The following is a 13,476-nucleotide window of genomic DNA, read 5'->3' as shown; positions in this document are numbered from 1 at the left end:
CGCAGTTTTTTGATACTATATGTAATGCTATACGTAGCAGTTTTGAAGAGGTACTGAATCAACCTCTCTGGCGCAATGCATTGTGGGTGCTGCAGCTGGAGTGCGCGACTCTCGTCCACCGGGCTTCACGAGGCACCTGTAGCTTTGCCACATGGCCGGTCAGATGCCACCCTGCTTTCCAGCAGGCCGCATTTTTGGCCAGCGCCCATGGGGGTGATGGCAGACGTGTATCATGAGTCTGAGGACGACCCGTATAAACAGAGCAGGCGTAAGCAGGGACAGGGTTTGTTTGAAGTCAGAGTGAAATATTTTGGCAAGGGCACCCGAAATGCGAAAAAGCTGCGGTGACAAAAACCAGTCACTTGTCTTCACGGAGGTGTTAATTTTGCTGCCAGACCTGTCAGAACCTCGGCACTTTGGACTTTTGTATCGTGTGCTACCTGTCCATAGGCGATGGGCTGAGATGAAGTCATAACATCTTCCGCTTTTATGTGAAAAACATAAACAATGAATGTCGCTCCCGGAAAGAGTGCCATATCTAAAATACAGCCATTTCAAATACGACAGGAGTGGAGGAAAACATATATTATACCATGTTAAAAAATTTAAAAGCAGATTTTACTTTGGGGAAATGAAAAAACCCGCTCAAGGATTCGAGGGCCTCCACATGTCTGTCGCTTAATGCCGCAGATTTCGGTTTCAGTCCCACAAGCCAGCCTCTCTGCGTGGCGCAGTGAGTTTAAATCAATTAGTTGCGTGTGTGATGTGTAAATGTTTAACGAGGTGTGAACTTATGAGCTCAGGTCCCATTGTGTAGAATTTCTGCACAAAAGCAGAGAAATATCACCGAGGGCTAAATTCCCACAGTCCTGATCTGCTCCTGGGTAGTTTATGTGGACTCAAAAGTTTTGACTGAACCACAGGTCACTTTTGATGCCTCCCAGTCCCTGGATGGAAAGTTTCTGAGCTGTCTGGAAACATTCCCTGTGCTGGCTGTCTCTGCGAGTGCCAGAGCATCGCGGTATCCTTGGATCTTGGAACAAAACTCACTCAAAGGTTGGAGCCAAGTTCCAAAAGCACAGGATCATGCAGCTCTTCAGAAGACCAGGTCCTGCTCTGTCACCCAGTCGCCCCAACGCGAGTCGTCTCTCACGCCCTCCAGCAAAGCGTCTGCATGCTCTGCTAATCTGCCCCTAATCCGCCACCGAGTGCCACTTTTCTTCTCTGCTCCCTTGATGGTCGCTGCAGTGACAGCCCCTCCCCTGTAATGGGCGCCGCTGCGGCCGGCAGTGTCGGGTGGGGGTGCGGCTCCTTTTCACCAGGTGGCTGGCATCCACCTTCCTCCATCTTTCAATGAGGTTTCATTCGGCACCACAAACGTATTTAAAAAACTGTCTGCGTGCCATTCGGTGCCCCGCCCACCCAGTTGGGTCTGAACTTGGCGGCCATGCAAGTACTCGTTTTACCAACTTTAATCTCTTGGCAGCACGTCAGCGTGACATTCGCTGGCAGCTTACCACCGTCGGCCATCAAACAGGATCGCATTGCCATCCGAAGTGGATTGAATCTGCGCGGTATAATTTCATCCTGCCCAGTGATCTCCAAGGAAGGACGTGGCGATATCGTCCATGATTTTCTTAATGCCTTGAAAGCAGCTCAACAGTTTGCCCCCCTCCACTCCAGGTTTTACACACTGCCAGCTTTTATTTGTCCTCTCCTTCGCTACAATCTCCAGTTTTTCATTTTCTGTTATCTGATAAATAACTTCATCCATAGCACAGACATTATTACACGCTGAGGTGCATTCTGGGAGCTGCGTTCAGCACCTCCGTGCACTCTGTCTCTGTCTGTGCCGCGCGTACCGGCAAAACTGGGCCCAGATGTGAGCCGACATTAAACAAATGCCGTAAGTGCCAGATTTTAACAGGTGCGCAGAAGCGTTCCCTTTGATTTTTTTTAAGTGCCAAGTGTAATTCTATAAAAAAATAAAAAATGGCAGAAGTCCAAAAATAGGTTCCCAGCATCTTGTATCTCACCACAACACATTTCTGGGATTGATTAAGGTAACTGCTCCAAGTCATCTAGACGGGATGCTTTGTTAAACTTATTCTACGATATTTTTCAAAGCAGTCACTTCAGGAACCATTTCATGCCTCATATCTGGAGATCAATTTTATAACGCTGGGGGTAATTCCTGAATCACGGACACGCACATTAAGAAATAACCGCTCCAATCTTTGCGACCTGCCAGCTCCTCTATATGTCATTGTCCCAACACCTGAAGATGAAGAATTGCACCAAGGGCCAGTTTTTTTCCGACTCTAAGCCCTTTTTCAGCCAGCCGCATCATGTTGGCGCGAGTGCTGATGAACTGCGCAACGGCAGAGCGTTAAGTTGCGAAAACATCCATATTAAAGATGTAAACAATGGACGACGGAGGGCGGTACGCAGCTGGGATCATTAATGGAGTTTATGGGCGCCTTAAAGAACACAGGCCAATTAAACGTTCCTTCTGGCGCATGTGTTGTAATGGCTTCTCGTAAAAGCGAGAGTGGACTTTCCTCCATTGGCGTGTTAAGCAGGGGGCTGCACTGATGGGGGACAGCAAGGACGGGGGCAGACCTGATAAGACGATCACCAAACTTATTTTCAGTTATGAGGTATCAGCATTAACGAGCAAGCTCATTTCATCTCATTGCACTACAGAGCACATTCAGTGAATTCTTTTATTGATTTGCCTTGTCTGTGTTCTGTCTGGGTCAACCATATTCACATTGCATAATTATAGACTTCTCCTGGAAGAGCTTTCACACCTTGGCATATTGCATTTTGGCTAGTTCCACTCAAACAAAGCTGAAATCTGATGGCAAGGTTTCTGAATGTGTGGGTCAGGCAGCTGGCTGAGCTCCACAAGCCAGGTGGTCCAGCGAGAGAAAGGAGTACTGTGGCTGTTTTATCTAAACAAGCATCTCAACAGCCTAAAGGCATATTGCGGGTATTAATAGTGGTTACGATAGTTTGGAGGCTGGGTGCCCGTCAAGCACTTTCCCAGGGCACAGTCCTACCGGCTCGCTTTTTTCATCTTGCTCTCCGTTCCGCAAGGACGCAGCAGGGATTCTGACTCACAGGAACCCTAAAGAACCCCGAGCTGCAGCCCGACCTTGGACACGGTCAGAGAAGGGCAGCTGTGGTCCCGTAATTCCTTGCCATTGGGATTTAACCCTTCACCACATAGTACTCGACCAGTCCCCCTCCAGGTGAACACAGCGGGCCGTGTCCCATCGGTTCAGCACGCTGTATTTGTTTACCCATGAGCTGTTAATGTCTCATCTGTTAGCTTCCTCTTCCGGCCGCAGAGTGTGTAGCCAAAGCTTCCCCTGGGCCCCATGGCTGTCCAGCCAGCCTTTCAGGGTGAATCACAGATTCCTGTCCTCCTCCTCCATCTTGGCTGTGGGCTCATTGCCTGGCAGTAAGGACGTATCCCAGCCTCCGGTCCTTAGATTGATAAGGCAATTTTCAGCAGAGCCTTGCAATGTATTTCCCTCATCAGACTCAATCACGTCGCAATTCTCTAATCCCTCAAAACAGAAGCATTGAAGAGGCAACGATGGTCCCCTCCATCAGGGCTTCCCCAGCTACCGCTCTCACGGTCTCCTTGTCTTTTATCTGTTCCAGGGGGATGCAGGATCGTCTGCTGCTGGCATTAAGGTGGGTACCACTCTCTTGGGCGAGGTGCCCCTTGCTCATCACCTTATGCCTTCTATCCAAATCCCCTCCCTCCCCAATGCACGCACGCACACACAAGCCGCACACATATCCACGCCATCACTACACCTGTCCTTGTTCTGATACCCTGTCTACCCTCTTATTTTCAGGGCGAACCTGGAGAGCCAGGCCGCGTGGGACTAAAGGTAAAAATACACCCCGCCACTAGAGGGCCCCCATCCGGACAGACAGAGGAACAGCCTTCCTGATCCACATCGAACAGCCTTGAGCCTTGGTGGAGGCTGAGCGTTGGGGGGTAGTGGCCTGTAGGGGGATTTGTCTGGAAACTCCTGCAGCACAACCCAACCCATTGTGGGGGGAGGGGGGGTACTTCCTTTTACCCTCTTTGTGTTCTTTCGAGCTGCTCTGATTGCCTCACATCCTTGCTTGCCCTTGAGCGTTGCCCTTCTCTGACAATCCCTCCTCATGCAGTGAGCCTGGCCATTAGCGGTGTGCCCCTTCGCATTTCTCTGGCTTATTACTATGCGTTTTCGGCCTGTTCTCAATGCTTCAGAAGCGGTTGAGGAACGTTGGTGCCCTCGGAGGTGTCCTCTGTGACTCGTCATTCCGAGGCTGCCTCCCCCGCCCCACCGCCTCTCACAGAGCTGTTACCTTAGCGTTTGGTGATGGTGGCCGTGTTTCCACTCGCGAGGTTCCTCATTTAATTTTGCTGTTTATATCCGGGGGAGCCACGCTTCATTAATCTGTCCCCTCCTGCACATCGGCAGTGATTCTGGGCAGAGAGGAAGCTTTCTGGGCCGTAAAATCATCCCTCATCACAGCCAGACATGGATGGTGAATTTTGTGTTATTATACTGTAGTTCTTCTGCTCTGTTTTATAATACTCTGTCCCCTTTTCCCCCTCATCCTTGGCCATTTTATGAAGTATTGTTCTCCACAGAAACGCAAATTTCAAGTTTGGTTATTTTCAGCTGTGGTTTAAAGGCACTTTTTCAATTTATGAGGTGATCTTAATTGACAGTGCTTTCAAGTACTGTATGAAGAGAGCTTCCAAGGCATACTGAGTAAGAATGGGATTATTTAGTCAAACTGCTTCTGGAATCCTCTTCAGATGATATTTTTAGTTTGGTTCATTGCTTCCATGTTGCTTCAAAAATTAGTTTTTTTTTCCTTTGTTGTTTTTTTTCCTCCTCCCAAATAAGAATTGCATCGATAACCCTGTATGCCCAGAGCCTCAATACGCCACGCTCACTTCCCTTTCCTGCTCAGTTTTATAGTTTTCTTGTTCATTAAACAAAAAAATCACTTTTTCACATGATTTCACAGCCCGTCTAGTGCCTCCGGTTCAATATTCAAACAGTCATTTTTTTGGCTGTGTTTTAGAAGTCTGCGCTTCTGTCGAAGTTGCAGCTGCTGCTGGAATTGTTTTTGTGTATTAAATGCTTTGGTGGCTCATGCCACAAGCCTCCGTTCTGAATGCTGTGAAAGGACAGGGTGTACTTCGTAATGAGAGCTCGCACAGGGAGTGCCTTTCTTTGAGAAGTAGAGGTGTTCCCTCCTGCCAGTCGTCTGGCTTCTTTTAAAAACAATTGTTTCAGCCAATCGTTGCCATCACATCCTGCTTTGAAGTCAAATCCGTGTTTATGGTAAATCCCTAAATCTTAACTCGGGCAGCAGCTATGAAAATAATTCAAGAAGCATTGTCTGTAATAGGTCCCGTGCGATTGCTAAAACAGTATTTTAGTGAACTTCTCTCCTGCATATTTGCCTCTGATGCGTTTATGTCAGGAGGAGAGTATGTAGAAGAACGTGGTCGAACCAACCATTAAGGCTTCAGCATGGAGTCTGTTGGCCTTGCCTGGGTCCTTTAGAACAAATGCGTCGGAGTCTGACTCCTCTGTAATATGTCGTGCTTTTCTTGTGTAGGGAGAACCAGGACTCCCAGGCCTGCCCGGACTTCCCGGGATCAAGGTAAATACCGTCGTGTTACCACCTCCCCTGCATCCTTGACCCAGCCAGCCCTTGACTTACGCATGTCATCCAGTAGGCGGAGTAGACTTGCCAGTTGACAAGCGGGGCAGTACATCAGTTAACCGCAACAGCCAGATCACTAGGCTGGGTAGTTGGCTGGGTAGTCTGTGAATGGATAGTGTTGGTTTAGTAGCCTATTTGGTCAGCTTTCAACAGTTGCCTGTAGATCGCTGGATGATTTTTTCAGCTAGCTGTGACAGATTGACGAGAGCATTGGTATAAGCAGATGTCCAAGCTCTCCGCTGTCAACCAGGTGTCATAGCTACCCGACCCTGTCCCTACAGTAAAGCCCTCATCTCTGTGATCATGTTGCTCGGTCTTGCTGGGTGCATTACAGACGCTCCGTATGATAGCTCGGAGGTAGCGCTTGCTCAGTGGGAATTATTTTTAAAGCTGCTGAACTTATGGTCTTTTCACACAGTCTTTGTCGTTGTGTCGTCCATGCATTCCTACATCTGTAGCTTGAGATTCATTCAATACGTGAAAGCAATAATATGTTTCTTATTATCCCAAGAAAGATACTGACCTCCTTAAGCTGCTTGAGATAGATTTTCAGAGGGTTTTGGAGTGAGTAACGTCCATGTCAGGTCTCTGAAGCCGGCATGGCTTTGGGCAGCGTCATGCTGCCCATGCTTGTTAACCTGAGGTGTGCACATGAAACCTGGTGAAGATCATATTGCAGGTCTATTTCCTGTGTAGACCAGGGAAGTTAACAGGATTTGCTGAGTAAACAAAACCTGGATAGGGAGCCGGTCATCCATCCTTTCCTCCATACGAACCTTAAACCGGGGATTAGTGTCTGCTCAAATGATCGAAGAAAAACAAGCGGTTTAACCTTTGTGAGCTGTTCACCTGGTCTCCTTCGTTTATTTGTTCCGTTTAACAGCCGTGAGATAATGCCTGTTGCTGTTTTGGTTTGTTTGCCTTCTGTTATGTGTGCTTGTAACCTGTTTGGCCTTGTAAAAAAACCTTTTTCCAATTTATAACCCTGGTTTTATGCAGAAGCAGAAAGCATTTGGACATTAAAGTGCTGAGCTCATGCGATATTCACATGTTACCCTACAGCTAAGGTCTGCAGTGAATTCCTTGCATCTTCTGTTTTCAAGCTTGCAGCAGCTTTACACTTCCCTTCCTTCTACCTGTTTCGCTCACAGACTCTCAGCTTCTCCACCATTCAGTATGAATCCATGCTAAAGCTTTGGTCATGTGGCACATCTCCATTATGAAAGTGCACTTGTTTTTCAAGCAGAGTACATTGGAATGATTTAGAAAACATAAGACACATGCATAGCATGCATATGAAATTGGTCCCCTGAAGACATTACTTAACCCTCCAGATTTTATCACAGACATCAAATGGCACTAGATTTAAAGTAGATCTGTATAGTCTGTGTAGTAAGTATATCTGTGTAGTCTGTGTAGTAAGTATTTTTGTGTAGTCTGTGTAGTAAATAAATCTGTGTAGTTGACCATAAAAGTACCACAACATGCTCCAAGATTAATGCTAATTTTGTGAAACCATTTAAATCATAAATCCTTTATTTGCCATTCACACAAGTACAGGTACATTGGAATGCTTCTCTTCACCTACCCCATCTTGCTCTCCATAGCTTCGGGGTCACAGCGCAGGGTCAGCCAGTGTACGGCGCCCCTGTAGCTGGGGGTTAAGGGTCTTGCTCAACGGTCCACGGACATGTGACTGTTCTGCCAAGGCCGAGGCACAAAGCAGCGCAGAGGCTTAGCCTGCTGAGCCACTCGCCTTTAAAAAGATTTGTGAATATGTCCTGTCCAGTGAATGGGCATTTGACCACCTATGAAATCTTCAGGAGAAACCTAATGTATATCTGAACTGTAGCATTCTTCCCTTTTTTAAACATCTTTAGTTTGTCATAGACCACATAATTCAAATTTAATTTCCCACTATGTACCACTAGGTGGAACTAGAACGTAAAATGTAATTGGGGTAAGGTTTACTTTGTTGGGACACAGCGTGGAATGGCATTTTGATTAAGTTCTGTTCAACCAATGGTTTCAGGGTGAACCCGGATTCCTAGGACCTCAGGGAGAACCAGGTTTGCCAGGGCTGCCAGGAACTAAGGTGAGTTTTCTGTCACAGAGGCATAAATTAAGACCTGTGGCCTGCCAGCTGTCATAAATTCCTAGTTTCATACGTGAATACCAAAGAGGGAAAGGACAGGAAGTAACATGGAAGAACCTGCATTATTACTGTATAAGTGCCTACAATTATGCCCGTTAGTTTGAAAAACAAGTTTCCACAACTCTAAGGAAGCGCGTGTTGGGGAGGTTCCCTGTGATGTCACAGGGCCCTTGACTTTTGGGACTCATGAAAAGCAGCTGTCCACTCATCAGAGTTGGGTAATTCGGGTCCAGAGAGTAAAAGTCCAGACCGGGATTTTGTTTCACCCAACCAGTTGAGTACTCTGTGACTGTGACTCTTTATGCTCAACTGGTTGGTTGAAACAAAATCTTGGTCTGGACTTTTACTCTCTGGACCTGGATTACCCAACTCTGCCAGTCATGGAGGAAAATATGTGGCCAAGAAACAGAGCAACAGTTTTTCCCAGTTGCCGCGGCATCACTCGTGCCAGCCTTTGGCCAGCTGGGCTCCACACTAAGGATGGACACAAGCAGTGGCCATTCTTCTTGACTGTCGGGACTCTGTTTGGGATGGGCAGCAGATCCATGGCCGGATGTTTGTGGCTATTAGTGGGGTTACTGTCATTCTTAGGGCAACATTTTGCCATTCATGGCGTGAGCAACAGAGAGTGTAATCCCTAATCCGCTTTTTTATGTTAATTTGGGTTTATTATTCGGGGAAACGTTCAGAGACCAGGACCAGTAGCTTTCTCTCTCTGTTTGGATCAGACTCAATGCTGATCGAGAATGAAACAAGGTATAAGGCTGATCACTTTTGTATACATTATTAACAGAATGTGCTTAAGACAGTATTCAGTTTGACCGAACAGTAACTAAGGTTATCGAGCGATCTCACCTCCTAGCAGGGTACCCTTGTATATGCGGATGACCAGAACATTCTGAAGCCATATCTGTCCTCAACAGGGTGACCGAGGGGAAGCAGGCCCACCAGGAAAAGGTGAACGGGGTGACACTGGACCCAAGGGGCAGAAGGTCGGTGCTGCAGTAACTCTGGTCCACACTGATTTGTTAGAGAGCAGTAGCCTGTGCAATAACTTTCAAGAGAACATGGCTATGTGTTTCGAATGGGCTCCATATATCATCATGAAACAAAGTCGTAAAAATAAAAACAGGCAGGAATACTATTCCATAAATAACCTTAGACACTAAATTATCAGTGGCTACAGGCCATACAACATGCTTACATTTTTATCACAGTCGATCACTTTGATTATGTTGCCCTCTGGTGGCAACATAAAAATAAGCACTTTATTCATATAACTCTTTTTGCAAGGTGGAGATGTCAGCAAACAGCAATAATCTCTGGATGCAAGCAGGTTACTATTTAGGCTTATATATATATATATATAAGATATAAAGTTTGCATTATCCAGTGACATATGATAGATTTTTGGCCAAAAAGGGAAATATTAATAAAGTGTTATTTAATGAGCTGATGGGCTTGCACATGAAGCCAGGAGGGCAGGCATGTGATGTGGCGTGTGGTCACCAAAGATTTGGCACCATGTTCCTCCAGCACATGCTGCTTTTTACAGGCAGAAGCAGTTATTACACACTCCTCGCTCTCATTGAGGGGGGCGATGAGAGACTCTCCCCTTTCACCAGTCTAGATGTCTCATGGTCTGTCCTACTGATTTTAATCCTTCGTCTCCATTCCCCCTCTCATGTCTGCTGAAACAATCTTGAAGAATTGCTGCTTCTTAAGGTATATTAGTGTGGAGCCCATCATTCCACAGCCAATGAATTAAGCTGTGTTGAATTAAAATCACTCTTCCAAGATGAGTAATAAGTCAGCTTAGCATTATACCGTTTTCAGGATAACATAGTAGTTGAATAACTGGTTTTATATTGTGACAGGGGGCTGACAGTGACACTAAGCCTGCTTATGAAGGAGACCTATATAAGCGCACCAGTGTTTATGTAGCCGGTTGATTTTACAGGTGGTTTTTGCCCCAGTCTAAACAGGGCAAGGACCCACAGAGCCAGCGGCCTTTCCACATCCTATCAGAATACCCCAGGGAGCTTCTGCCCACCCATTAAGATGACAGACATATCGTTCGCTAAGGAGTTCAAATAAACAGATTTTCACTGCTTTCCAATCAGGATTGTGTGGGCCTTTGACATTGTTTTTGTAAAATAAAGGTCATGGTTTTGTTTTTCATTATACAAGAATAAACATTGACTTTAAAAATCTGAATATTGACAGACAAGATTGAATTAAATTTAATTAAATTTAATACAACGTATTAAAAGATTGACAATGTCATAGCCTCACAGAGGAGTTACACTACTCGTTATCTACTACACTGCTAGTAGACCTGACTCTGTCTGTGTCTGGAACACAATGTGACATTTAATGGGTCATGGGCCTATTTAATTTGTTTTCCTCCTTTTCTCGTCTTTGTTGCTCTTTGTCGTGTGTCCGACTGTGCCCAGGGGGTGCAGGGAGAATCTGGGACTCCAGGTCACAAAGGGTCGAAGGTCAGTTCCTGATGCTTTGTTGTGAGGTTACCGGCAGTGTTTGAGAGCTAACCTTTTCAATCCTACTAATTTCAGCATGTGATCACTTTCACACAATGACTTTTGAGTACTTAAGTATAATTTGACAGTATGATGAAGATTCACAATGAATTGCATGTGAACTGCTGAGTAGTTGGGGAAGTACTCATTATTACAACAGTAAACATGCAAATGGTAAACCTGATGACCCAGACAGAAGACAGCACGTTCTGGAGGGATGTTGCCTCTGTGGTCACTATTTCATATGGACAGCACTTAATAATAAAAGCACCCATTATGGACAACCCAAGGATTGCAAACCAAAGCTACACAATTCAATTGTAGCCCCTAAATGCATCATAGTTGCAGTGCTGAAAAGTTGTTTGATTTTTAGAAGAGATATGCATTTGATTTACTGTTGCCCTAGGAACATCTATCCAATAGTTAAAGGCCATGGATTATTTCAAATAATATTGTTGTTTTAAAATGTCCTCGAATTTCCCTTTCTCCTGACACTTTTGTACTCTGTTTGTGTCTACAGAGGAGTTATTTTTGGTGTGTTTCTAAACACAAAGAAATACCATTAATACTTGATTCTTTATATTTGTTCTGGAGGGTCTCCCTTGTGGAATTCATTGATCTCTTTACCAGGGTCAGTACAGGCCTTTCTGAAAATGCTGGTGGCTCTGGGGACTCTGTAGAAAACTGTCAGACTTGTTGCCTTGAGTGATCGGAAGCGGCAGGCCCTTCTCTGAACCACAGATGCTTGTGTGATACTTAACCACTCACATTTTTCCTGGTGGTGGAAACCGGTGGTGACATCTGTTCTTGTGTTTTAGGGGGACACTGGAGATAAAGGAGAGTTGGGCTCCATGGGACCACGGGTGAGTGGTTATAGCACTGCAGTGTAGATTTACTGGACTTAAACTCTAATCGGGGGCCGTGTCTGGAAACATCTCCCCAGTCTTTCCATATATTCCAGAACTTCCAGTTGAAACAGCCTTCTGAAATACATAGAAACATTACACTGTCACTGGCACGTCTTCACACAAATCATAACTATTGTGAAAATGAATCCCCTCTGTACTAAACATTAATTTGGTGGAGGCAGTCATTGCCAGATGTTTGCGGCTCATACTCATGACCTCCAGGGGGCAGTATCTGTCATTATCTGTATAGATTTCTGAAGTTCTTTTGATCTAATGTATAATATAGTGGAAATTACTATACCACACAAACCACACAATTAAGAAAAAATTCCTATGTAAATAACGGACATTGATCTTTCTTTTTTTGTTAGTGGATGGGCTGTTGTTCAGACTACATTAAAACTGTCAACTTACAGGGTCCACCTGGGCAGAAAGGTGACCAAGGAACCACGGAGATCATTGATTACAATGGAAACATCCAGGAAGCTTTGCAGGTCAGAATCCTGGGGCTTTGCATACTGTCTGACTCCTGCTTGTAAAGCACTGGTTATGAGGGTTGGTCCACCATGACTGTGGGTTTCTCAGGTTGGCAGGCTGACACCTAAAAGATTAACAGTTACCGTTTCTTCATAATATCGTATTACAACAGAATGATTGTATGGATTTTGTCAAAAGTGTACCTCCTCTATATACTAACGCCAGACAGACATGTATTTTTGTGAGTTTTACAAATGCCTGCACAAGTAATTGCCTGTTCTTTTGCGACTGTTTTTGTGTTTTGAGCAGTATAACTCCCCAAAGCCCAGAAAATTCAGATTAGATTTTATCCAAACATTCCTAATGTGAGGTATGGGCTTGTGAAGCAGAGTGAATGTGCAGTGCTTACATGCACTCAGACGTGTTGGATACATGTAACCAGTGATCTTATCTTTCACCCCTCGGGCTACCAACAGAAGATTACCACTATTACAGTAACGGTAATTCCACCCATTGTGTCCATTACACCAGCATGGAGCCCCCATCCTCCCTCTGTGTAACCCCGCTAGTGCAGTGCTGTCTTACGTTCTTTCATGTTGTCTCAGCATCCTCACCGTCAAGCCATACAGACCACGCGCCTTGTCCACTGGGTCCTTGTGTTTGTGTGTGGCTGTAAGACGTCACTAACGGCAGCCTTTGGGAAGCAGGGATTCGCTCTTGGATGAAGCTATGGACGTGTAGGAGTATGTGGAGGTCACAGAGCATGCTCTGATGGTGACCGAGAAACGCAGGGTTGCCCAACTGCGAGATGGCCCTCAAAGCCTGCTTGTTTGTTCTGCTTTTTGTAATTGTCCTTGCTGGTATATATTCCCATTAATGTTCCTCTCGTACTACTCCTCACATGTGAAACAATGATTAGTTTACCTTATTCTGTTTCTTTTGTGGTAATTATAGGGTCCGCCAGGGCCAGCTGGACCCTCAGGGCCGCCGGGGATCAAGGTAAAGACCCTGATTTTAATCCACATCACTTTATGAGTGTCAAGGTGTGAATAACCATAATGCATCTTCTGAGCTGTGGCATTCAGAAACTGCTTCTGTATCTGCATCAGGGGGAGCAAGGTCCAGCTGGACCTCCGGGTTTGGATGGGGAGCGGGTAGGTTGTCCGTGGTAACGAACCGTTTTCTCCGGGCCCTGTCTAGTGGTACAGGTCAGTCATTTGTAATGTAATTGTTCCTCCTCGTCCCCTTTTACTGGCATGCAGGGATTGAAAGGTTCCAAAGGGGACACAGGAATTTCCGGAGCGACTGGAGAGAAAGGGGCCCTTGGCCTGCCTGGCATGCCGGTAAGACAACCATATATGGGCAGTGGGGTCTGTGGGCAGTGGTGGCTTAATGGTTAGGGAAGCGCACTTGTAATTGAAAGATTGCTGGTTCGAATCCCCGACCAGCAAGGCACCACTGAGGTACCCTGAGCAAGGTTCCGCTCCCCGGGTGCTGAATTAGCTGCCCCCTGCTATGTCACGATGTCACATATGGGTTAAATGCAGAGGACACATTTCGTTGTTGTGCACTGTGTGCTGTGGTGTGTCAACAATGACCACTGATCACCAAATTCCAATTCTATAGCGTTATGTCA

General features: G+C 45.8%; 1 protein-coding gene across 1 annotated transcript in view; it reads left to right on the top strand.

Moving 5' to 3' along the window:
- The window catches only part of LOC111835506 (uncharacterized), a 147,831-nt gene that overhangs the window by 119,626 nt on the left and 14,729 nt on the right, over positions 1 to 13,476 (top strand). Inside the window, exons 16-27 of the mRNA XM_072697715.1 lie at positions 3,676 to 3,708; positions 3,876 to 3,911; positions 5,653 to 5,697; positions 7,793 to 7,855; positions 8,839 to 8,907; positions 10,372 to 10,416; positions 11,274 to 11,318; positions 11,780 to 11,857; positions 12,317 to 12,340; positions 12,795 to 12,839; positions 12,950 to 12,994; positions 13,103 to 13,183. Of these exons, the coding sequence (XP_072553816.1) occupies positions 3,676 to 3,708; positions 3,876 to 3,911; positions 5,653 to 5,697; positions 7,793 to 7,855; positions 8,839 to 8,907; positions 10,372 to 10,416; positions 11,274 to 11,318; positions 11,780 to 11,857; positions 12,317 to 12,340; positions 12,795 to 12,839; positions 12,950 to 12,994; positions 13,103 to 13,183 (609 nt within the window). The remainder of the gene's footprint in view (positions 1 to 3,675; positions 3,709 to 3,875; positions 3,912 to 5,652; positions 5,698 to 7,792; positions 7,856 to 8,838; positions 8,908 to 10,371; positions 10,417 to 11,273; positions 11,319 to 11,779; positions 11,858 to 12,316; positions 12,341 to 12,794; positions 12,840 to 12,949; positions 12,995 to 13,102; positions 13,184 to 13,476) is intronic.

The sequence above is a fragment of the Paramormyrops kingsleyae genome, chromosome 12, assembly GCF_048594095.1.
Source record: "Paramormyrops kingsleyae isolate MSU_618 chromosome 12, PKINGS_0.4, whole genome shotgun sequence".
Taxonomy (NCBI): Eukaryota; Metazoa; Chordata; class Actinopteri; order Osteoglossiformes; family Mormyridae; genus Paramormyrops; species Paramormyrops kingsleyae.
This window is presented reverse-complemented; position numbering and strand designations above follow the sequence as displayed.